The sequence below is a fragment of the Thamnophis sirtalis genome, unplaced genomic scaffold, assembly GCF_051295495.1.
Source record: "Thamnophis sirtalis isolate CommonGarterSnake01/CBP01778 unplaced genomic scaffold, rThaSir2_p1.2 scaffold_11, whole genome shotgun sequence".
NCBI classification, from domain to species: Eukaryota; Metazoa; Chordata; class Lepidosauria; order Squamata; family Natricidae; genus Thamnophis; species Thamnophis sirtalis.
In genome coordinates this window covers 26,343,347-26,368,049 of record NW_028261391.1, presented here as the reverse complement: position 1 = coordinate 26,368,049, position 24,703 = coordinate 26,343,347, and the positions used below count along the sequence as shown (strand labels likewise).

Sequence of the window (24,703 nt, the reverse complement as noted above, 5' to 3'; positions counted from 1 at the left end):
AATGGGCGCTGAGCTCGCTGAAGGAGCCTGTGGCGGGGCTTTCTCGTGGCCAGGTGATCAAAGGCACTCCCCTATCCTCCCCTTCAGCTTGCAACACGTCACCCGGAAAAAACTCCGCTATTGAGCTGGCGATGGAGGGCAGAGCAGACGTGTACAGTTTTCTGCTGTGACCCGTTGGGGGCCACCCGGAAGGACAAGTGCCGCATCCGGATAAAGATGGCGCCTCCCACGCCGCTCTTGGCAGGTGGGTTCAGAATAAATCAACCAGGCTCATTCTCTGTCAAAATGGTTCCCATTATAAGACTTGTTGTGATGTCTGGTACAGGCCAGAGAACGTTACATACTGGCGGCAATTTTTAGCGGGATTTTGTATAAGCCTTCACTTTCTGGGGTGGGAGTTGTACCTCTCCAGTGATCTGTTTCTGTGCAGAACATTTGGTATTATGTGCATGGCGAACGTAGGCTTCTAAAGGGAAAAAGTTGTCGGGGAAGAGCATTTGGTTGCATGCATATACAAGGGTTTACCTGCAGACATTCCATTACACATTTTGTCACAGAGTCTGGATTCAACCATGAGGGAAAAAGTTACGTTTTGAAGAACTATACTTTTAAGCTTACAAACATTACTAAATGCATTGAATATACCCAAAATGTTCATTTATGATCACTCAGCACATTTATGCTCATTCAGAATTTAAAGAGGCTAAATGTCTTTTCACTTGTTCAAGACTTGGAGAGAAGACAGGTTTGGAATATGCTAATACCCAAGACACTTTCCCCATCTTTTCCAACTTCCTCTATCTATTATCACCTATATAATTTCCTCCCTCTAATTTTTTGAGTGGTAACTCCCCAGAATGATTTTGTTTGCTAATGAATTCCTAAGGCTCTTTTTCGGTTTGGCAGATTTCCTCCTTATAGAGGCCTCATTGCCCTACCTGGTCCTAATTTACTAGTACGTGACAGATGATCAGATAACCTCTGAACTCTCTTGCAGCATACTCAACTAATGATGAAATGCTTGATATCTACTGTGGTACTAAAATCCTGCTTAGGGTTATGCTGGGGCAGATACTGCCCTAACCCTTTCATCTGATATATTCATGCATGCCGATAAAGGATAATATTTGAGGCTCAGGATTGACATGAGGGATCCTTGGTGCACACTGAACTTGGTTGTTTTCTTGCAGATGTCCATTACCCAAACTAGGTAACATCGTCAATGCTAGTAGTTTGATGTTGTTACCTGGTTTGGGTAATGAAATGTCTGCAAGAAAACAACCAAGCTCAGTGTGCACCAAGGATCTCTAATTCATGCATTCCTGAGGCTGCTTTTTGTGTCATGCTATATTCTCTCCAGTTTAGAAAATGTCCTAGATTGCCAATGAAAGCAGTTGAGCACCACAAAACTCCTAGAGCTCAAAGAGAGGGAGTGGAGTCATCATGCATGAACCCGTGCTTTTCTCTGACATAAATAATTCAGACCAGAATCCTGAAGCAGAGCTATATCTTGAACAGTTATGTAATTCTGAACTCAAGTAAAGCAGTGTATTAAATTCATGTGAAGATGTGTTCGAATCCAACCTAAACTACTTTTAGGTTGGATTATTGTACTTTTCATTTTAAGTGTTCTTTGATATTTTATATTAGTTTGCACCACAATTGCATAGCATCGTAAGTAATCTTTTAAAATATTTCTGCAAAGCTGATGCCAGAGGCATGCTCCAAGACTTAATTTTAAATGACTACCTTCCATTTTACTGGAGTTAATATGTCAATGAAATAACTAACAATGGGACATTAGAGAGTAAGTGCCACTTCATGAGATGCGTAATATTAATGCGTTTGTACAGATTTCAATATTGGTTTAAGGTAATTTTGTTCTAAGTCACTGTTGTTTTTTTTATTTAAGCCAGTATAAAAGTACTTAAAATAAAAGTGCTTAGTGGAAATAGTGAATGTGTTTCTCCTCTACTTTATATCATGCTAAAGTGTACTGCCACATTAAGCATTGGATTATTGGAATATTCTGTGAGAGGGACAGCTGCATAATTTGATTGATTCATGGGTGCTTTGTGGGTGCTTATAAGCAGCAAATAGTGACAAACTCTTTTCCCACTGTTGTTCTTAAAACTAGTATTTTGAGGCATGCTGACTCCCCAACTTGAGGTTAATGGCAGTCGTGCCTAGGACAGCTTTTCCACAACTTCAGATTGTGCACCAACTGAATCCTTTTCTGTATTGTGAGTCTCTGTGCTCAGTTTCTCATGCCCTGATTATCTCCTGTTTGGTTCTTGCAACATATTCTACATTCTACCCTTGAAGCATATTCAGAAGCTACAATTGGCCGAGAATTATTTTTTTTATTTTACTTATTCAATTTATTTACCACTATCTCATTTCGAAGCAACTCTAGGCAGTTACAGAGTATGCAGCAGCATTTACAGTTTCGGAGGCCCGTAGTGCAGTACAGGTAACACCACTGATATGTGAGCTGCACTGGCGGCTGATCTGTTCTGGGTCCAATTCAAGGTGTTGGTCATTAGCTTTAAAGTGCTATGTGGCTTAGTTCTAGGATATTTCAGAAGCTGCAATGGGATTGGCCTGCTCCACCTATGCTGGCAGAAGAGCCTATTGCAGACCATATCAGCCAAGGAGTTGTGGCCAGTGAGGTCCACAAGAGCCTTTTTTTGCCAGAGCCCTCTGGAACATTGCTGCAGGAGGTGGGGTCTGTCTCCCCATTTCTGCCCTTCAGGAAATGCTGGCTATGTCAGTTGGCATGAGACCCTGAAGGAGCAGTTGTTGAATGGAAGTGACTAGCATAGTAACAGAAACCACCACTACCTTTCTACTCTAAACCCATGGTTTTTGTAATTTTAATCTGTTTTTATACTTTTGATTGTTTTTATATCCATTTGATTTATTATGTTGTAAGTTGTTTACAGTTGCTTCAAACTGCAAGATGAGCACAATATATATTTGATAAACAAGAGATCGACCACGAGGCCCCTAACATATGGGGTGCCGTAGGGGTCGGTCCTGTCCCCCGTACTATTTAACATCTACATGAAACCGCTGGGCGAGATCATTCGGAGGCATGGGATAAGATACCATCAATATGCGGACGATACGCAGCTGTATCTGTCCGCCCCGTGCCAACTCAATGAAGCGGTGGACGTGATGAACCAGGGTCTCGAGGCCGTTAGGGACTGGATGAGGGCTAACAAACTTGTACTCAACCCGGAAAAGACCGAGTGGCTGTTGTGTTTCCCTCCCAATAATTTGGCTAGTGTTCCATCGCTCAGGCTGGGGGGCCAAATTTTACACCCCTCAGACAGGGTTCGCAACTTGGGAGTCCTTCTGGACCCACAGCTGACCTTTGATTACCACCTGTCGGCTGTGACCAGGGGGGCATTTGCCCAGGTTCGCCTGGTGCGCCAGTTGCGACCCTACCTGAACCGGGAGGCTCTCACAACAGTCACTCGCGCCCTCGTGACCTCTAGGCTGGAATACTGCAACGTGCTCTACATGGGGCTGCCCTTGAAGAGCATCCGGCGGCTTCAGCTAGTCCAGAATGCGGCCGCGCGAGTGATTGTGGGTGCACCTCGGTTCGCCCACATAATACCTATCCTCCGCGAGCTGCGCTGGCTACCTGTTGATCTCCGTGTGCGCTTCAAGGTGCTTCTTACCACCCACAAAGCCCTTCATGGTAGTGGATCTGGGTACTTGAGAGACCGCCTCCTGCCAATTACCTCCTCGAGACCCATTAGATCTCATAGATTAGGCCTCCTCTGAGTGCCATCCGCCAGCCAGTGCCGGCTGGCCACTACGCGGAGGAGAGCCTTTTCAGTAGCAGCTCCGACCCTTTGGAACGATCTCCCCGTGGAGATTCGTACCCTCATCACCCTCCAGACCTTCCACGCAGCCCTCAAGATCTGGCTATCCCGTCAGGCCTGGGGGTAAAGATTATAATTCGCCCCCACCCGAATGCTGAATGAATGTTGCTTATTTTTTAATTACATGTTATGTTATATGTCATTGTATGTATCCCCTTCCATATAAGTTGTTAGCCGCCCTGAGTCCCCTCAGGGAAAAGGGCGGCCTATAAATAAACTTATTCTAATTCTAATTCTAAGTAAATAAATATGAGGCTTCGGGTTTGCTTGTTCACTGATTGGCATGGTTATTGTACGAAATAAAAATTCATATTTTATTATTCAACTGAAATATGTTCAATTAACTTAAAATTTTCTCTATTGTATGAAACTAAGGATTAATGTATTAATTTGGAGCAAAATAAACATATGACTTATTTCATTATTTTGCCAGTACGAGGATCTGAAGGACTCTATATGTTGCATGGGTCACCTCATTTTACAGAGCATACAACATTTCAAAGGTATTTAAATTTTTGGCTTTATTAAATGTGCTTTAGGATGCCCATTTCTGAAAAATAACAATAACAGATAGTCAGATACATATGTGGAGGTTGGAATGTCTCCACATGTGTTCAGTAGAGCTTAAATTTTGTAAATATGAATGTACATTTCTAGTTGCCACTTCAAATATTACTCAGGTTTTTGTAATAATAATAATGTTTTGGACTATTAATTTACATCTTTAGCTGCTAATGTGGATAGGGCAGGACATTTTTTGTTATTAAGTGGAAAATGAAGCAATTCCACATATTTATTCACATATCTGAGACAGAAATGAAACAAGCATACTATGGACATACCATTGTGTTACTGGAATGCATAGTTAAATCTGCATTTAGTTCTGTTTTTGGTGAGAAATATATCTCATCTGGCTTATTTCACTTCTGTTTTAGTTTTATAGTAATGTTTATTTCTTTTATATCAAAATAAAAATGGAAGCATTTTTTAAAAATTGATGCTTCATATTTCATCAAAATAATTTTCTTTTTTCTTTTTAAGAGTTATTTGAATTCTAATTTGTTTTTGTTTTTGCTTTCAGGGATTTTGGGAAAAATGCAAAACTCTTTACTTTCAACAGAGATGGATCCCTTTTTGCATGGGGCAATGGAGAAAAGTTAGTCTTTTTCTGTGTTTGGGGTGTTTATATTTCTAATAATATATATTAAAAACATTGCTTAAATAAGCTCACTAGTTTTAGCCCGATACTGCCTCCAGTAGGAAAATATTTTGCATACTTCACTATTATAAAGCAGGTTACTATGACTTTTGCAATCAGTAAAATATACTTTGTTTCATTTGGCTTCTAAGGAATTTGTCTTGGACAAGAATCATGATTGAATCTTTTTCAAAAGAACACAACATGTAAGGTTACATTTTTCTGTGAGATTTGTAACCAATTGCCTCTTCCTTTTATGAGGTATATATAAGATTGATTTTAAAACTAGGCAAACATCCTAAATTATGTACTAGCGATCATTCTATTTCTTTATTTAATGTGAATTCTAAGATTTTATTTTATAAAAAAAATGACAAGCTTCAGATATTTCCATTTATTAATTGATATATTAGGAATGGGAAAAGGTATAATGGACTTGGCTATACTGGTATATTTATTTATTTATTAAATTTATATGCTACCTATCTCACTATTAAGTAATTATGGGTCACCTAAATGATAAAATTTAAAACAATTTAAAATATTTTAATCATAAATATGGCAAACCTTAACATTAACCAAAATTAGCAAAGGAAGGAACCAATATAAAATATGGTAGAGATGGAGCTTACTTTTAATCCACTAACCACTTCCAGTTATGGAACATCCCCAACAGGGCCCCATGCAAATCACGAGAGCCTGGTTTTAAGGGGCTGGTTGTAAGTTGAGGACCATCTGCTTTGATGGGATGTGAGTACAAATTATTTTTATATTATGATATTCTGGATAAGTAGGGTATATCTTTGCTTAATTTTATATAGGTAGTACCCTATTCTCTCCCCGATTATGACTCCCTATCCCATTAGGTCTAACAGCAGAGGATGCTCCATCTATTTATGGCAGAATCTATGCAATGGCTATGTTGATTTGTATTGTTTTCACCTCAGTTACTGATTACATTTGTTTTTTAAACTTACATTTTCATGGTATTTTTAACTGCTGTTAGCTCAGATTCATGAATTTCAGATGAGTGGCCATACAAATTAAATGAATAAACTAATGAATAAAGAAATAAATTTTCATAAAGTATTCCAGCAGTAAGGTTAACTGAGAGAAACTTTGCAAATTTCTTTTAAGTTTTAATATATCACACAATGATGTAATGAGTATAAAGACTTGGTTTTTGTAGTTTCCACTGATTATATTAAATGCTTGAGACTGTCTCTCTCATCGTAGTTGTCTGCTAGTTCTAATTAGCAAGGTTGGTGCACTCTGGGTTTCATCTATTAAACAATGTCATCTCTCTGAACCCCCGACACCTTCTCTGCAACAGGATCCTATCTTCTGGAATGAAGTATGAAATTCAGATGATTCCCACCCTACAAGAAACCCTAAAGACCTGGCTATTTGCCAAGGCCTTTGTTAAAGATAACTGATGTCTCTCTCTTCCTTTTTGTTCCCCTCCGGGTTGTTATCATATGTTTTTTTATAGGTTTTGCATTTAAAAAAATGTTTTTAATAATTGTAGGTCACCAAGAATCACTGGGAATTTGGGTGGCATATAAATTTCATAATTTATAGTTGGTCAGCCAGATGTTTAGATTGGATTTGGCATTTTTATCTGTCGAGCCCTTTTCAAGAATCTGGGGTAGACAGATTTTGTTTGAGGTGTTAAAGGTATTGTTGTAGGATGTAAGTTGTTCCAAGAAAAAATGCCTTTTGCAAATGACTGATGGATTTCAAGTGATGTTCCAGATATTTTAGAATTGTACCCAAGGTTCCTATTACTATAGGTACTGTATTTGGTTTCTTTGGCCAAGGGGAAAAGGGGAAATGTGGTGTATCAGAGGGAAAATGATGTCTACCTACCTTGATTCTCAAGGACATTTTAGTGAAATGTGTGTGTACAAGTTTTGGAAACTCTGGAGTTCTATATATTCTAATTTAGTTTAATTTAATTATATTTTGAGGCTTTCTGAATTAGTGCATTGATGAAATATCAAGCAACATAGTAACTGGAAGAATGAATCTGTTTTCTGTGATTGGGAATTGAGTTAATTTGGAAGGAACAGCTAAATAGCTATTAATTAACCAGAGTAATCAAGTTTGACTGAGCTGACCTCTTTTGGTTCCAGAGTAAACATTGTAAATGTCGCCAACCACAACCTGCTGCATTCTTTTGATCTGCCAAAGGCAGTTTGCCTTGAATTCTCTCCAAAGAGCAATATCCTGGTGACATGGCAGCTTTATACAAGTGAGTATTCTAGGTTTTTCTCCAGCTACTGCAAACATGACAGCAACCATGATAATTTTGAATAATATAATGATCAAGTAGATTATTTTTTTGTTCTGAACTGGAACATTCAAAATATACAACCTCTGAGGAAAAGAGGATTCAATCAAAAACAGCAAAAAATGTGTATGACTTGAGCTTATGTTTCCTTTTTCTGAACTCTCATTGTATTGCCCAGAAACGTTTAATCAATCCCCAACATTGATTTCCTTAACTTAAATATATTATTTCATATTGTGAACTCTGGGACAGTAGAGATGTACTGATTTTCTTCTGTGCGATATTCTTCAGGTATTAAATTTCTGTGCAGCCCACAGTCACCATGTAGGGAAGATGGGCAGCATAGAAATGTAATAAATAAATATAATAAATAAATTAAAATATTTGAAGACACATTTCCATGTATCTCTACACTTCACTTCTATGCTTAATAAACAATCCAGGCCCCCGGGGCCTAACCATATGTGATATTATTTCTTTTTTCCAAAGGGGTGTGAAGAGTGTGATTAACTTTTTAATGCTGCACTGTTTTACAAAATGGTTTCGCTACGACAGAAAAAGGAAATTGTTTTATGATTTGTCATGCCACATATTTTCTCCATTACTCCACTACCGTTGGCAGTTAAAATGATATTGCAGAAAAAAACAGTATGAGTGTCAACATTCCAAATATTCAAATACATAAATATCTTTCTGTCAGCAAAAAGGTTGACAACTGAGAATTGTCTTATCCAGTAGTTTAGTGAATTTCATCTTACAGTGGCACGAATGGCTAATTTTGATTTGAGAGGAAGAAAGCTATCACTGTTAGCAATTTTTGATGATAAAAATATTACTTTGTACTTGACAAAAAGGGACTATGGGAGAAAAGCTCCTTTTCTATCAAAGGTTTGCAACAAAACATCACCTGGATCGGTGGTGTATTGCAGAGGAACAGCGATAATTTTGGAGATGTGGTATAATGTATACATTTGGTATGTTGTAGCTTCAAAAGATGGTGCAGGGGAACCTAACCTTCAACTTTTCAGTGTGAAAAATGGAAAATGCTTGAAGTCATTTATCCAGAAAAAGTCACAGAACTGGTAAGTAGTATTTCAATGTACTTTATTATTTAGAACATGGTATTTGAAAACACTAGAATGTCTAATACGTTTTTCAACTGTGCAGAAAGTTCCTTTGATCTCTATCTTTCTAGCTCTCAACACATTAACTCTACAAAACTGAACACAATAAGACCATGTTTGGTCTGCAAGAGAAGCCAGCAAAAGAAAAAATGAATTGGAAAATGGTCTATGGGTTGGAGAGACAAAAATTCTAAAAATATTGTCCCACCGCATGCTTATGGGCAGCTACTCAAAAAGTTTCTACCAGCTTCATTCTGAATACCTATCCCACCTGATCAGATGATAATGCATACGTCCTGTCCTGTGCTTCCAAATGCATGTGTCTAAACAAATACAGCAACAGAGATGCAAATGATATAACAAATCACTTCATTGTACAGAAAAGATAAAGATGGGTCCTGTGGTCAAAAAGGAAAGGTTCCATAAGCTGTGTTCTCCATGCATGTCCTCTGTTTTTTCAGGCATTGATTTTTAATTTCTTAAAAAATGTAACTTGTTTTCAGAGAAGAACATATTCTTGGGGACATTTGAAAATATAATAAGTAATGATTAGAATCTATGAATTTGCTTTTCACATTTACAACTTAAATATATAACTTTTAATGTTAATATTTTAAAATCTGCTTTTTAAAAATAGTGTTAAAATACTTTTTCTGAAGGCCACAACTACCAGGTGTTGGTTTTAATATTTATTTCACTCCACCCCACTCTCTAATCATTAGGTGTCCTTGCTGGTCAGATGATGAAAGCCTGTGTGCCAGGAGTGTTAACAATGAACTTCATTTCTTTGAAAACAACGACTTCAGTATGCAAGTTCTTTCTTGTTCTCTAGATAAGCAATCCATGTTTAATCTTTTCATGATTTTCTTATGTTTTCAGCTGCTTGCTTTATTGCAGTTCCCACCTTTAGTCTTTAATAGTTTTGAAGTTCCATTAAGTATAGGTAGTCCTCGACTTACAAACACAATTGAGCCCAAAATTTCTGTTCCTGAGGCAGTTAAGTGAGTTTTGCCATTTTACTACATTTCCTGCCATAGTTGTTAAATGAATTACGGCAGTTGATAAGGCTTCCATATTAACTTTGCTTGCAAAAGATTATCACGATCTTGGGAGACTGCAATCATAATTATCACTGGTTACTTGCCAAGCATCTGAATTTTGATCATGTGACCAGAGGATGCTTTAGCAGTCATAAGTGTGAATAATGATCATGTCACTTTTTTCAGTGCTGTTGTAACTTAGGACGGTCACAAAATGAACTATTGTAAGGTGAGGGCTATATGTAATATGAAATTTTACTTATATCTTTTTATTTACCTCTAAACCTTTTGCTATATGGTCGTATTTTACCTAAAATGCAGCCATTTTAAGCTTTAAAATATTTTATATTACAAGATTTACATTAAATTCAATCTGCTTGAGATAAAATTTATAGTCAGTTATTTTCTCATACTTTTAAAGATATACAATTCATGTAAAATCTTTTAAAGTAGCAAATATGCCATGTGTACAATATATTTTACAATTGTTTATTTACTTATTACTTGCTGAAACCCATAGGCAATGCTACCTAACAATTCACAAACGTTTTTGTTTATTTTGTTAACTTGAGGATGGTGATCTTTGCAGGTACAATTGCAAATAAACTTCATCTGCAGAAAATCAATGATTTTGTGTTGTCGCCAGGAGATCAGCCAACAAAGGTGCTTTCTTTTGAATTCTTTCCCCAGCACAATTTTGATTTCATCCAGATTTTAGAACATACCTATTTTTAATGTTTATTTTAACAAATATTTCACTTCTTGTTAATGCAGGTTGCTGTTTATGTTCCTGGAACCAAAGGAGCCCCATCTTTTGTAAGGCTTTACCAATATCCTAACTTTGAAGGCCCACAATCGGCATTGGCAAACAAAAGCTTCTTTAAAGCTGATAGGGTGAAAATGCTGTGGAATAGCAAAGGTATTTTTTTAGAAAAAACATTGTCTTTATTTGAGTCTATTTTTCTTTTTCTATATGTCGTCAGATATAGGCTTGAATAATCAAAATGCCCAAAGGACATTTATACTTGGTATTACGCTATGGCAATTCCATTTTGTATAATTCTAACATACAGTAAACCCCTGTACACTTATTTGAAAGTTAGCTCTTCAGAATACACTGAGAAATGTTCCCATTGTGCAAACTCTGTTTTAGGAATAAGGATCTGGAGGAGAAACCAAAGCACCTTTTTCTAACTTGGTCCATTTTGGTTTTGTTAAGTAACTATTTTCATAATTTTCAGCCATTGCATTCCCTGGAAATTATAGCCCAACAGTCAGAGGGCATCAGCTGCAAATTATGATTTAGAAGAAACAGAAAGATGTTGGGATTAAAATGGTCTCCTTTATCCACAGCTAGTTTTTAAAAATCATACTGCTCTTCAGACTGCAAGAGTGCATATGTTTATTATTTTAAAAAAATAGATTACTGTGTAGTTTCTTTTTAAAAATAAACTTTTCTTCTTCATCTGAATAGCCACTGCAATGCTTGTGATAGCTAGTACAGAAGTTGATAAAACAGGAGCATCTTATTATGGAGAACAAACTCTACATTACATAGCAACCAATGGAGAAACGGCTGTCGTACAACTACGTAAGTGGCTCTAGTAATATTTATATTATGTTTTAAAGCATTTAAACACATGATGGAAAGAGAATCCCATGAGAATTTGAAGATCACCTTTAAAGAGCCATATTTAGATATTATGATCAACCAGTATTTACTGACTAAAATGGAGTAAAATATTTAAGATTTAAAGTGAAAGTTTCCATTATATAAAAAAGATGTTTATGGAACAGAGAGACCAATTCTATATGAGAAGTCTCTTTCCAGACTTACACTAGAAAGAGACTGTGGGGCTGCCAACGAATTTTAAGGATTTCTCTCTTTTAAAACTGCTTAATTACTTTTATTTTATATGATTGCATTTAATGAAACTGTATAGATTTTAGACCTTGAATTATAGTTTCATCATGATTATGTAATAACCAAATTTAAAAGAAAATATCCACATGGAAGGAAAAGATCCAATTACTTACAAACTGCAAAATTGTATGTGATCTGAATTCTGCAACTGTTCCTTATTATTAAGTCTATTGAGGCTTTTTCCAATCTATAATAAAAGTAAATAATGTATGTAACTATTAAAAATGGTTACAGTAACCCTTGTTCAGCAATCTTTTATGACTGATAGTGTGGGCAAGGGACCTGGGTAATATTTTGGCTGATGAATTGGCAGATGTTTCTCCAGTTGCTGGCCAGGTTGTTCACAGTTAATTGATTCTGAACAGAAAATGGGAGCTGTAGCTACTTAGTTGCAAAGAAAATGTCAAGCAGGCCAACACAATTTTAAATATAATGTTAAATAAACATATTGTGGTCTCTAGATTCTCAACAATTTACAGATACAAAGATGTATAATTTAATTTTGAGTTTATTTAAAGTCATAGATCAGGGGCTTAGCACTTCTTTAAACAATTCAAGTTGACCCGAAAACCATTTTCAATTTGCAAATGAGAAAACTAGCTTGGCTTGCCTTTCTATATTTAATTTTTGGTTCTACAGGAGATACAGACTATATTCCTCCTTCCTATTTGGCTTTTAACTAACATTTATTAGCAAAATTTAGTAGCACTTATGAATTCATTGAACAATTGTAATTTGTATTACGTTTAAGTTTTTTATTTTACTTGTCTCTCATCAACTTAGATATTGTTTTACAATTTCAGCTGTTTTTTTTTCCTGTACAGCAAAAAATGGTCCAATTTATGATGCAGCCTGGAATCCCAATGCCACAGAGTTCTGCGTTGTGTATGGTTTCATGCCTGCTAAATCTACTGTCTTCAATCTAAAATGTGATCCTGTGTTTGACTTCGGGACTGGTCCCCACAATGCTGTGTACTACAGTCCTCAAGGACAGATCTTAGTATTAGCTGGATTTGGAAATCTTAGTGGACAACTCGATGTATGGGATATTAAAAACTACAAACTTATTTCCAAACCACAAGCCTCTGATTCTACATATTTTGCATGGTGCCCTGATGGAGAGCATATAGTAACAGCTACATGTTCTCCAAGGCTGAGAGTTGGGAATGGATTCAAGATCTGGCATTATACTGGCTCTGTCTTATACAGATACGAAGTTCAGCCAAATGCAGAACTTTGGCAAGTTACTTGGCAGCCCTTTTTGGACGGAGTATTTCCAGCAAAGCCAATAACATATCATGCTGTTCCAAGCAAAGTGTTAAATGAGGAACCAAAGGCTGCCCCAGCGTATAGACCTCCAGCTCTCAGAAATAAACCTGTAACTAGTTCTAAATTGGTAAGTAACCATTATCTTCACGGAAGAGTGTAGAAAGATACCTGCTATGTCTTCTATGCCTCTGCACCAGTTAATTATAGCTGGTTATTTATACATCAATTATTTTTGTGATTTCCCTCCTCATAGCATGAGGATGAGCCACCCCAGAACATGAGAACACAGTCAAAAAGTGGTGATAAGCCATTATCTAAAACAGCACTGAAAAATCAAAAGAAGCATGAAGCCAAGAAGGTGGCTAAACAGGTATCAGCTGATTTTATTTATTTTTTCTTAAGCATGAGTCATTGCATTTTGAACCCATAGTATTTTGTAAATCATTGTTTAGTAGTATTCTGCATAGAATTTTGTATTAACCTCAAAGTGTCCACTCTCACTATCACATAAGCCAAAGTTAAAAATTCTGGAGAACTCAAAACATCTTAATCAATAAAATTATTGTCTAGAATGGTTTCATTTAAAAGTCATCTTAACTAATGATACATTTCATTAAAGGAGGCAAGAGCTAAAGGGAACCAAGAAATCACTCCAGCTCCTCCAATACAAAATGAATCAAGCAATACAATATCCTCTGAAATATCAGGAGATCCTGAATTGGAGAAAAAGATAAAAAATCTTAAAAAGGTAAGAGGTTTTTCCTAACAAAAGCTATTGATAGATCATTTCCCCATTTCCTTTTGTTGAACAGCAGTATTAGTGATCCTTGTTTTACTTTTTCTTATTGTGACAGCTGAAGCTATATGTCCAAGGTATATAACATGAGGTCCTAGGACCACATGGCCCCTGAAAACGTGTACAGCATCCAAAACTTCCAACTTCCATCAAAAGTGGCCACTAGAATTGTCATTATGGCTGCCATCTTGAATTTTCTGAATCCTCTCTATCCCTGTAGATTTGCTGGTTTACAAAACCGCAGCAATTTAGTTCATAAAGCATATTAAGCTAGGAGATGCAGCTCTTTTTTTGATTGGGAAATAGGAAATGTACTTTTGCTATTATTGTCATCATTTTTATCTGTCTTACCTTCTCAGAGCCCCAAGAGTATAGTTGTGGTGTAATAAAGTCATTGGTTTGGGTAGGACTACATCATGGGCCTGGATACTTTGAATTGAGGCAGTGACAAGGGCCAAACTTGGTATAAGCTTTATGAAAATTCCACGTTGTCCCCAAATTGCAAAAAATGTGCTATCCAAAATCTGCATTTGATTAGTTTAGGTGCTGCAGGATGCAACATTGGGAATAAACCAAAATTAAACAGTTAAATGTTATATGTAAGTCTTATGCGTATCTGTACAACCAAAGAAGAGAGGTAAGAAGTTTGGATATTTTCTAGGAACTTAAGAATCTGCTTTATATTAAACCAATTGAAATATTGTTTTTGTGTAGTGTATACAAAAGGAATATAAAGACATTGGTAAAGACACTGCACTATTCTCTTTCAGCTCAATATATATATAAGAACCTCCACATAAGTGCATGTACCACAGAAAACAAATTAAATCTTGTTTTTGCCGTGCTTTTAACAATGTTTTCTGAATTACAGAAACTCAAAGCTATTGAACAGCTAAAAGATCAGGCTGCTGCAGGTAAACAGTTAGAGAAAAACCAGGTATGCTTATCATATTCTTAAGATAGAGTTGTCTATAATTTGTACATCACCTGAATTCTGAAAATGCATATTAATATTGCTTTGTAAATTATTAGCCAACTAGCAGCTGCTTCTTATTAACTGACAAGACCCTAGTTAGTTTCACAGTAAAGACTTTCTTTTGTTTCTTAAGCAGATAATTTCTAGCCACCAGCATGATAGTCAAGCAGCCAGTGCTAGTGACTTGTGATAGTGATAATTATAAATGAAATTGGGTATTGATCAACAAAGGACTTTTATTTATGCAATCTGTTTCACATAAGTTTCAAATAAACTATTGGTTTCTTTTTCTAAACCTTACACAATTTCATAAGTTTTATTGTCTTACATTAAGTTAAATATTTATTTATTTATTTATTAGACTTATATACCACTTCATAGGGCTTTCAGCCTTCTCTAAGTGGTTTACAATTTTTTTTAACAAATTGAGTCAGCAACTTGCCCCCATAGTCCGGGTCCTCATTTCACCCACCTCGTAAGCTTTATTGTTTTATTTGAAGCAGCATAGAGGCGTGATTTGTCATATCTGAATAGATTGAAGAACATAGAAAGAATCTGGAAGACAGGCAATCTTAAATCTGATACATTTGTAAATAATTGTTGATTATATTTTATACTATTTTTTCATTATGTGTACTAAGTAAGATTGTCTTATGTCTATATTGTAGATGGAGAAAATTCAGAAAGAGGCTATCCTTCTAAAAGAATTGGAAGACTTGGAACTGGATGTTTGAGCTACAGAAAATTAAAATTAAAAATTTCTTCTATGGATTCATTTGAAAATAAATAATTAGAAATGCTCAATTTTATTACTTTTCATATAGGTTAACTTTTTTCCTGCCTACCTTCTGAAATGTAAAATAATTATAATTTAGAAGTAAATCAATTATCTCAATTCCAAAACAGTATTGCTGAAATCCAAAATAAAGTATATTGGAGTACCTATGTTTTTGGCAAATGCTAAGTTTAAGATGTAATCCTGATATATATTGTTTTTAACAAAGGCTTGGTACATATATATGTAGAAGTTTGCAGTTCAATCAGCAAACCATGTGATTTACATACTGTGCTTTGGTTGTGATGCTTCACTAGCTATTTCATGGTTTATACTAAATACTACACACATACACATTTTTGTTTTCTAGGTCTTTAAGTTCTTAAAAACAGCTTTAAAACATACATATGTACATATACATATATACTTACATAAATGTGTGTGTATGTATGATGTATACATATTTACATTATATATACATACATGCATACATAAAATCAGTTTCCTATAATGTAAGAGCCTTTTTCCACAACAAATAAAAACGGATTGGATATTCAGGAACAAAATGTTTCATTAATAGGTTACCATCACTTAATATGATAAAGCCAGAAGAAATAAGAGTTTATATCTATGTTAGGAGGGATCAAACTCGCGACATCATGTGACATATTGCGACTTCCCCCTCCCTTCACTAAATCAGGCGTGAGTGTGGCCAACATGTGACACATCTGGCCCAAGAACCTATTAAGAATAAATCATAACAAACCTGATTTTTTAAAAAGGGAATTTAATACAACATTAACTTGAATAAAGCATTTGACAAATCCTCCCAGGACAAGCTAGAGCAAATCTAGAGGATTGTTACTAAAATGATAAGAGGGCTGGAAGAAAGTTTATGAAGAATAGCTGAAGTTAGAAAAATAGAAGATTCAGAGAAGCATGATTGTACTCTTCAGATACATGAAAGGTTGTTATGTAGAGCATGGGGCAAAATTATTCAGAATTGTTCCTGAAGACTAGTAAAGAAACAATGGGGTTTAAATGCAAGGAAATTCATTTTGGTCTCGCATTGGGAAAAATATTCTAATAGTAACAGCAGCTCACCTTAGAACTCACTACTGTGTGAGATAATATACTCTTGCTGGAGTCATTTAACGGGCTGGATGTCTCTCAGTGACACTGTGATTGTAGTAGTAGCACTAGGTATGGGGGTCATTTACGTGATCTCTAAGATCTCTTCTGACCTTGCATTCTATTATGCTAAAGTTATTGCAAAATAAGGTCACGTTGGCAGATACCTGGCAGGAAAAAGAAACAAATGCTTTAAATGCCCTCTAGTGGAAAAGTCAAGCAATAGCTTTTTCACTTGCAAATGATAGACTTTCTCATCACTGTTAAACAGCGCCCCTCACATTTGACACTTGATGTTATAGATCCCTACAAAGGGCTGTTAATAGTTTAGCTTTCACACTACTATAAGCTAAAATTTTATTCATATTTGCTACCTTAGCAGGTTTTTAAATCAGATCATGTCACCTTAATTGCTTAATGCACCTTTTCTGAAGTACAAATTCAGTTGAATTCTGTTCTGTTCTGAATTCTGGTCCACCCATCCTTTGTATGTTTTTTGGGTTAAGACTGTGATGGTGCAGTGGTTAGAATTGCAGGGCTAACTCACTGCTCGCTCCAGGAGTTTGATTCTGAGCGGCTCAAGGTTGACTTAACCTTCCATCCTTCCAAAGTCGGTAAAACAAGGACACAAATAGTTGGGGGCAATATGCTGACTCTCTAAACTGCTTGAAGAGGGCTGTAAAGCACTGTGAAGCAGTATGTAAGTGCTACTGCTATTAATACCTCATGCCTTTTGTCCCTAGAAAGATGGAGACTAGTCCATTTGCAACTGACAGGATTGATCTTGTAATGTTCTGCAAAGACTGCTGAAACATAGTTTGGTGTAGTAAATTCTAATATCCTTGGCACATCTGATCCTGTCTAGTTCAGATTTCATTTGTTTATACAATATTCATCACAATAATTGTATAGCATAGTTGTTTCCTGTCAGCACAGGAAATGAAATACTCAGACTGTAAGAATGTCTTTTATGAAATGGAGGAGAAAGCACTTCCTAAACCTGAGTGGCAGGAAAAGCAGCTAGCAAAAGTCCCACGCATTGTCTTTGTGCAACCAAGTGTGCCATAGAAAATAGGCATGACTGTCTTGCAACAGTATTTGAACCAATTCTTTAATGTTAAGAGTTTTCCACCAAATTGGAATTATTGCAAACTGTTCCACAGATACTTTCTTTTCTGTCCATTATTTGTGTAATTATGTCATTTCTAATGACATAAAATCTCACACTTCATTAGCATAATGACATCATGATGGATGATGTACTCTTTAGGATATAAATCTAAGTATATCAGCTTGGTATTTTGCACTAGTTTATTTATAAGCAGAGATCAGACCACCCCTCATTGTGTACCATCATACATTTGTTTAGAAGTAAACAAAGTAATAGCCAAAAGCCAACATGGATTTGTCAAAAACAGATCATGCCAGACTAATCTTATTGCATTCTTTGACAAAGTGACAAAATTACTGGACCAGAGGAATGCCGTCGATATAGTTTACTTGGACTTCAGTAAGCCATTTGATAAGGTAGACCATAACCTACTACTAGATGAAGTAGAAGAATGTGGGTTGGACAGCATCATCACCAGATGGGTTCGTAACTGGTTGACCAATCGCACTCAACGTGTAGTCCTCAATGGAACTGCATCTACATGGAGGGAAGTATGCAGTGGAGTACTCCAAAGCTCTGTTTTAGGTCCAGTACTCTTCAACATCTTCATCAAAGGATGTTGACAAAAGTGAACATTGGGCACTATCTTATAAAATGAAATTCAATGGTGAAAAGAGTAAGGTTCTACATTTAGGCAAGAAAAACAAAATGCACAGGTACAGTATAGGTGGTACCTTTCTCAATAGTAGTAACTGTGAGAGGGATCTTGGAGTCCTAGTGGACAACCATTTAAATATGAGTCAGCAGTGTGCAGCAGCTGCCAAAAAAGCCAACACAGTTCTAGGCTACATAAACAGAGGGATATATTCAAGATCATGTGAAGTGTCAATACCACTTTATAATGCCTTGGTAAGGCCACACTTGGAATACTGCATTTAGTTTTGGTTGCCACGATGTAGAAAAGATGTGGAGACTCTAGAAAGAATGCAGAGAAGAGCAACAAAGATGATTAGGGGACTGGAGACTAAAACATATGAAGAACGGTTGCAAGAACGGGGTATGTCTAGTTTAATGAAAAGAAGGACTAGGGGAGACATGATAGCAGTGTTCCAATATCTCAGGGGTTGCCACAAAGAAGAGGGAGTCAAACTATTCTCCAAGGCACCTGAGGGTAGAACAAGAAGCAATGGGTGGAAACTAATCAAGGAGAGAAGCAACTTAGAATTGAGGAGAAATTTCCTGACAGTTAGAACAATTAATCAGTGGAACAGCTTGCCTCCAGAAGTTGTTAATGACCCAACACTGGAAGTCTTTAAGAAGATGTTGGATAGCCATTTTCTGGAACAGTATAGGGTTTCCTGCCTAAGCAGGGGGTTGGACTAGAAGACCTCCAAGGTCCCTTCCAACTCTGCTATTGTATTGTAATTATACCAGAGGCAATATACGAAGATCTGAATTTCTAACGATAAATCTCATATATTTATGTGTCAGCGTTCCAAATAATACACCAATAGCAAATAGAATTCCGAGGCAGATAGATTCCTCAAATAATAGTTTTATAGGATATATCATATTGGTACAGTTCTGTTGAAAAACGTCTCTGAAGGTTCCTGCGGTTTTCATCTAATTAAAAGTTTTCCTCCTTTCCCAAACCATCAGTCACATGGTCCAATCAAGGTGCCATCCAGTTCCCTAGTAACATCACTCCTCCTCTCTCCCTCTCTCTAGCCACCTGTGGGAATGTCCTTGATTCCCAGGAGAAAGTATTTTGTTTTGGCTACAAAACCCCAGCTACCTCTGCTCCCCACTCCCTATCCCTCAGCTCAGTGTGGCAACATTGAAGCTTCAAAATGGCTTCAGTCAGGTTAGCTTCAGGGTTGACATTATGCTCATTAGATAATACAAATATTTAGATGTAGAAAAATAGATTTACATTGAATTGGTTCATAGCATAACATGTTAAGTAAGGTCAGTGAAGTAATGGGGTGGAACTATAAAAACTTTCATTTATTGAAAGAACAAGGGCAGTATTTTACAAAAAGTTTCTTTCTAGAGAGTTACTTTTATGGGTTTATCTTATAGCTCTTTTGCTTTCCAAAGCCGTGTGATCTTCTTAAGCTTTATCAATTTTTCTTGAACTGCTATGTGTTTTATGGCTGCACTGACAGCGTTGATTGTTTTCCAGTTCATTGGAAGGTAATTAGGGACGGGGATGTTTTGCTTCATTGGAATTTATAATAATTTGCAAAGTTATCAATAGCACCATAGCATTTATTGGTAAGATGCCAATTTGTAAAGCATTTCCATGACTATTATCAAGTTGACATAAAAAAGAGAATGCCATGCAGACCTTTGGCCAGAGTCAGGTCTCATATTTCTACAGCTAGCGTGTGAAATGCACACGTTCATAGCCTGCCGCAACACCTTGTTGATTTATGTGATTTATGACACAGACAGAAGGGAGGGGAAACAGGGGTAAAGTTCAGATGCCATTAAGCGGAGATCAGTTTCGGCTCTGCAGAAGAACATGCCAAAATGTTGATCCTAATAAATGAATGGATTTCTTTTGAACTTTGTCTTGAGGCTCGTAAAATAATTAGGTTATCTTTTGGAAACTTCACAAATAACTGATAATAATTTACCAGTAAACAACTGGTAAATAATCAAATACAAGTATTAAAGGATACATTATTATAGTGCTGAAGAATAAACAAATAATAAGAGAACCAATAAAATATTAATAATGAAATCAATATAAAGTAAATATAAATAATTCAAAATGAAATAAATTAAAGATTTATTTAATTTATTTGAGATTGTAAATTATTCAACTAAACACTTTTGGAAATTTCTTCCACAGCTTCCAGAAATTAGAAGTGATCAAGCAAGTTATACTGTATTTCTAAGGAGAGGGTTTGCCACAAAGCCACACCAGAGCAGCAACTGAGAAACAATGTCTCCTGGCTTTTATTCCCCTTAGTTCACAAAAATGGATTATGACCAAATGTACTGATAGCTCAAACTGGAAATTACCCAAGAGTGATTTTCAAATGAGTGGAAAACCAGAACTGTAGTTCTCTTAGTGGTTTGGACAGTTTTAGGAGGCAGTTTGTGGTTATGTATACACTGTAGACTCTACCAAGTTAAGAATAGAATAAGAACTGTGGAAATATTTGTTCAATTTAAGCTGCTCTCTTCTTGTTTTCCATTCTCACTCAGCATTTAGCCCTGATAGAAAATTATCCCCAAAAATCAAATATATCACTCTCAAGACCTATAACAAATATCCTTCATTGCAGCATTGCTATCATTGGCTGATCTTTTTCACAGTTTTGAAAGCCAAAGAGTTATCATATATCTTTGCTTAGCATGCACAGAGCATAAAGCAATATGGCCACAACATCTATTCACAAAGCAGAAATAAGTAGAAAAAGATAATGCATTTTTCAGAGTATAAGACGCACTCCCCCTAAAAGTGGGTGGAAATGTCTGTGCATTTTACACATCAAATGTTGTCGAAGCCCTGCCCACCCACTGGCTCCATCCTTCATCTGTTTTCGGCCTCCATACGTCACATTTTTGGCCTCTGCACATCACGTTTTCGCCCAGTTCTAGGTGACGGGAATCAGTAGCAGCGATCCCCAGCTGGAATGCACTAAAAACATGATGCACAGATGTTGAAAACAGGGTTTGCAGAGGCCAAAAATGTGACATGCGGAGGCAGAAAATGTGAAGCGCAGATACAGCAATTGGCAGCAACGTGCTGTGGCAATCCCTGAAGCCTGGAACGGGTCTAAAATGGAGTGTGCAGAGGCCAAAAATGTGACACACGGAGGTGCCGATGGTCTGTGGAAACCCCCACAGCCTGGAACAGCTGATTGGCAATATTCCGGGAGGCAGATCCAACTGCCAATCAGCTGCTTATACTCCAAAAAAAATGGTAATTATAACCAGCAATAGAAGATATTCTAATTTATCAAAAAAGTATACTGAAAATTTATTTCTGAAAAAATATATTTAGAATTGCACTGAAATTTGTAGTATTTTTTCATAGCAGTTTTAAGACAATACTGAAAATAGTAAAATTCTTATGGCTAATGAGATATAAAGATCACTGGAAACTTTTGATCAAACATAGTAACTTGTAGGAATAAGAATTCTCTGTACTTTTTAAGACTTTATATTTTATGTCTTACAAATTCCATGAGACTTGTAATATTATTAGTATGAATGGTTGCAAAGTGACCAATCGCAAGTCAAGGACACCTATGATTGGAAGCCTTACCATACTGTTTTTTCTTAATTCTGATGAAAAAATATTGTAAACATCAGCTCTCATTGATGGTCTTTTGAGCATGACAGAGAGGAAATGAATGGGCTGAAAAAATAATCCATATAAATATTCTCCACTATAAAATGATTAGCCCATATTGTGTCAATGCAGTCTACCTTTATTTACTTATTTGAATTTATTAGATACACAACTCTTCTATTTTCATTTTCCCCATTTGCAGAGCTCAATGAATAAATTTAGACAAACATCTCAATTTTCCTGCATGTGAGGTTCATTTCTTTGGGTGCTGCAGCTTCTACAACTTCCTAGTTCCAGTAAGAAATGTTATGAAAGGAAAATTGTGATTTAAAAATACAGTGTTGACAGTTTGATGTCCTCATTGGTTACTCTTATTTTTATGTTTAATAACAGACTGGTACCTTAGAGTGACACCCAGGAGGATCATTATTTTTGAAGCAGGATTCCTTGGAGACTAATTATGCAACTGCGTTATTTATGAAGAATCCAGAAGATCACAATAAGGATATTTTTTCTTATGGCTGGGATTTTCTAGAGAAATGTGCTTTTAAAAATCTAGAATCTTTCTGAGGAAAAAAGACATCTATTAGTACATTGTAGCACAGCCTACTGTTTAGGGGTGTAGAGATCAGGATAACTAGCAGATTGCAGCATTAGAGTTGTAACAGAATTTCATCTAAAAGAAAATGTACCTGTGATTCTAATAAAAACTTCAGCTTCCTATTTTGAAAAAAAATATATTTTTAGTCCTCCATGTGGCAGGCAGATGTCTAACTTCAGAAGTATCTGAATAGTGTCTGAATAGTACCTTAATTGCATTTTAGCAACCAATTCAGTCTTAATTTCATTAATGACCATATAATTTCAATTCAATCATTTCCTCCAAGGAAAGATTGAAAGCAAACAAAGTCCAGGCAGAAGAAGAACATCATGGCTTCAAAATCTAAGGGACTTGCTTGGACAAAACTCAACAACACTATTTTGTGCGGCTATTGATAAAAATAAGATCGCCAACATGATTGCCAACGTCTGATGACGGATATGGCACAAGAAGAAGAATCATTTTAGCAGTGGGAAGAGACACTTCTTTGAGAAAAGGATGTTGTTCTTAGGGTGCCTCAATGTACTGTCAGTCTTGCTGTAGAAATGTTTTACATATACAGTGCTATGTTAATAAAATAAACATAAACTGCTACTCTCGGTAGTTTAAAAACAGAAACAACCATTTTCTTTCAAATCAGGGATTCTTTGCATAATTCTTCAAAAGAATGTCAAATTTCACCAAGCCTTAACTTTCAAGTTTTGGAAGATGGAATAAATATTCTCTTAACTTCAGAAATAGTATTATGTTAGCCATGCCAACCTGAGCAGGTATAGTTCTGTTTCCAGGGAAACTTCAGTGACTAAAATGTGGCAGCTCTTAATTTCTCAGCCCAAAATATTATTTTAAATAAAAGAAAATAAAATTGGAAACTGACAAGTTTTTTTTTTAAAGTGCTAGTTTTGTTGCTTCAAGTACCCAAGTTGGCGTGGAGCTGAAGACCTGATCCTTGAATTTGGGAGATAAAAACATTTTTACCTTTGCAAAGGGACATTTTTACCATCCAAAAATATGAATCACAAAGTAATTCAAGAAAAGCAAAAATCATTTGTTAAGGGAGATCAAATATTTATACAGGATATAAATATAGGGTACACAAATAAATGATACATTCAGTATATATGATATGTGGGAAACCAACTGATCAGATGTGATTAAATGTAGAATTGAACAATGGAAAACATTGATTCTAAAAGTGGCAAATTTATGAGTTACATTAGAACTCCTTTTTCCAGTTGAACTTGTAATTTTCTTAAAACTTGCAAGAGTGTTCAAGGGGTGTTCAAGGACATTCAGAATAAGCTCCCCCTCCTGCTGAAGTTATTGGCCATAAAAGAAATGGTTTTGGCTATAAGGAAAACATGGTTTCCTGAATTTCAAAAGATGATGCTAATATTACCTTTATTAAAAGGCTAACAACGAAGCCTAAAATTTCAGGTAACAAAGTTTATTATGTATAGTTTATTTCCAATAAGTCGCTGCATCCCACATTTTCAACAACAAAAAAATAAAATAAATTATCCCCCCAACTTTTGGAGAGGGGGGGAGTTTTATCACACACAAGCTGGGATTGTAAAGAACATCCTGCTAGTCCTATTCCGCCCAGATATTTTTTGGGCAGCTTATGCTTACCATTGCGAATTCTCCCACAGCAATCACCTTACAGTGTTTCTCAACCTTGGCGACTTTAAGTCCTGTGGACTTTAACTCCCAGAATCCCCCAGCCCGCCACCGGGCCGGCTGGCTGGGGGATTCTGGGAGTTGAAGTCCACAGGACTTAAAAGTCGCCAAGGTTGACAAACACTTCCTTTAGGAGAACACATCCACAACATGACCCCACATTTCCAACACACCTAAAGCCCTCGCCAGTTCGCTTCTCGCCAGTTCAAGCATCTCTGCCCCTCACGGCCGGTGAGTCTTCCATCTCGCCCTCCCCCGTGTAAAAGTGACCTGCTCCAACGCGCAAAGCAGCTATGAACTTCCACCACATACTTGTGTATGAATTTATACACGACTGTCACAATACCATATCTGAGGCAGGCACGGTGGCATTCCTTTCCGTTGCCATTACAGCAGAGGCTCACCCTGCGCCGCGTATTTGGACCGGCACTCAGGCGACGGCGAGGAGCTCCTACGACCCTCCCTGAGCGATACCAGGGCCCGCTCGTTCATTTCCCCGCTCCTGAGCAGGAAGGGGGGAGGGGAAGGGCAGGACGGCGGCGGTTGGAGCAGCCTTTCCCTTTGGGCTCGCGATAGG

General features: G+C 36.6%; 1 protein-coding gene and 1 long non-coding RNA gene across 4 annotated transcripts; one reads left to right on the top strand and one right to left on the bottom strand.

Moving 5' to 3' along the window:
- The first annotated feature begins 81 nt into the window (after window positions 1–81).
- EIF2A (eukaryotic translation initiation factor 2A) lies at window positions 82–15,462 on the top strand. The gene is made up of 14 exons (XM_014072482.2): window positions 82–244; window positions 4,330–4,399; window positions 4,978–5,052; window positions 7,230–7,348; window positions 8,373–8,469; window positions 9,234–9,316; window positions 10,141–10,214; window positions 10,326–10,470; window positions 11,026–11,142; window positions 12,300–12,871; window positions 12,998–13,114; window positions 13,364–13,492; window positions 14,412–14,477; window positions 15,185–15,462. The coding sequence occupies exons 1-14, from the start codon at window positions 217–219 to the stop codon at window positions 15,248–15,250; spliced, it is 1,758 nt and encodes a 585-aa protein (XP_013927957.1). The 5' UTR covers window positions 82–216; the 3' UTR covers window positions 15,251–15,462.
- Window positions 11,165–24,653, bottom strand: LOC106553898 (uncharacterized). 3 transcript variants are annotated; one of them, XR_015698004.1, is made up of 4 exons: window positions 24,473–24,653; window positions 22,247–22,411; window positions 16,396–16,589; window positions 11,165–11,662 (listed from the first exon to the last, which is right to left on the bottom strand). It is a non-coding gene; the product is annotated as an uncharacterized LOC106553898 (long non-coding RNA). The 3 variants fall into 3 exon arrangements; XR_015698005.1 differs by lacking the exon at window positions 22,247–22,411 and having other exon boundaries at window positions 24,300–24,653; XR_001313894.2 differs by lacking the exon at window positions 22,247–22,411.
- Between the last annotated feature and the right edge of the window lie 50 nt (window positions 24,654–24,703).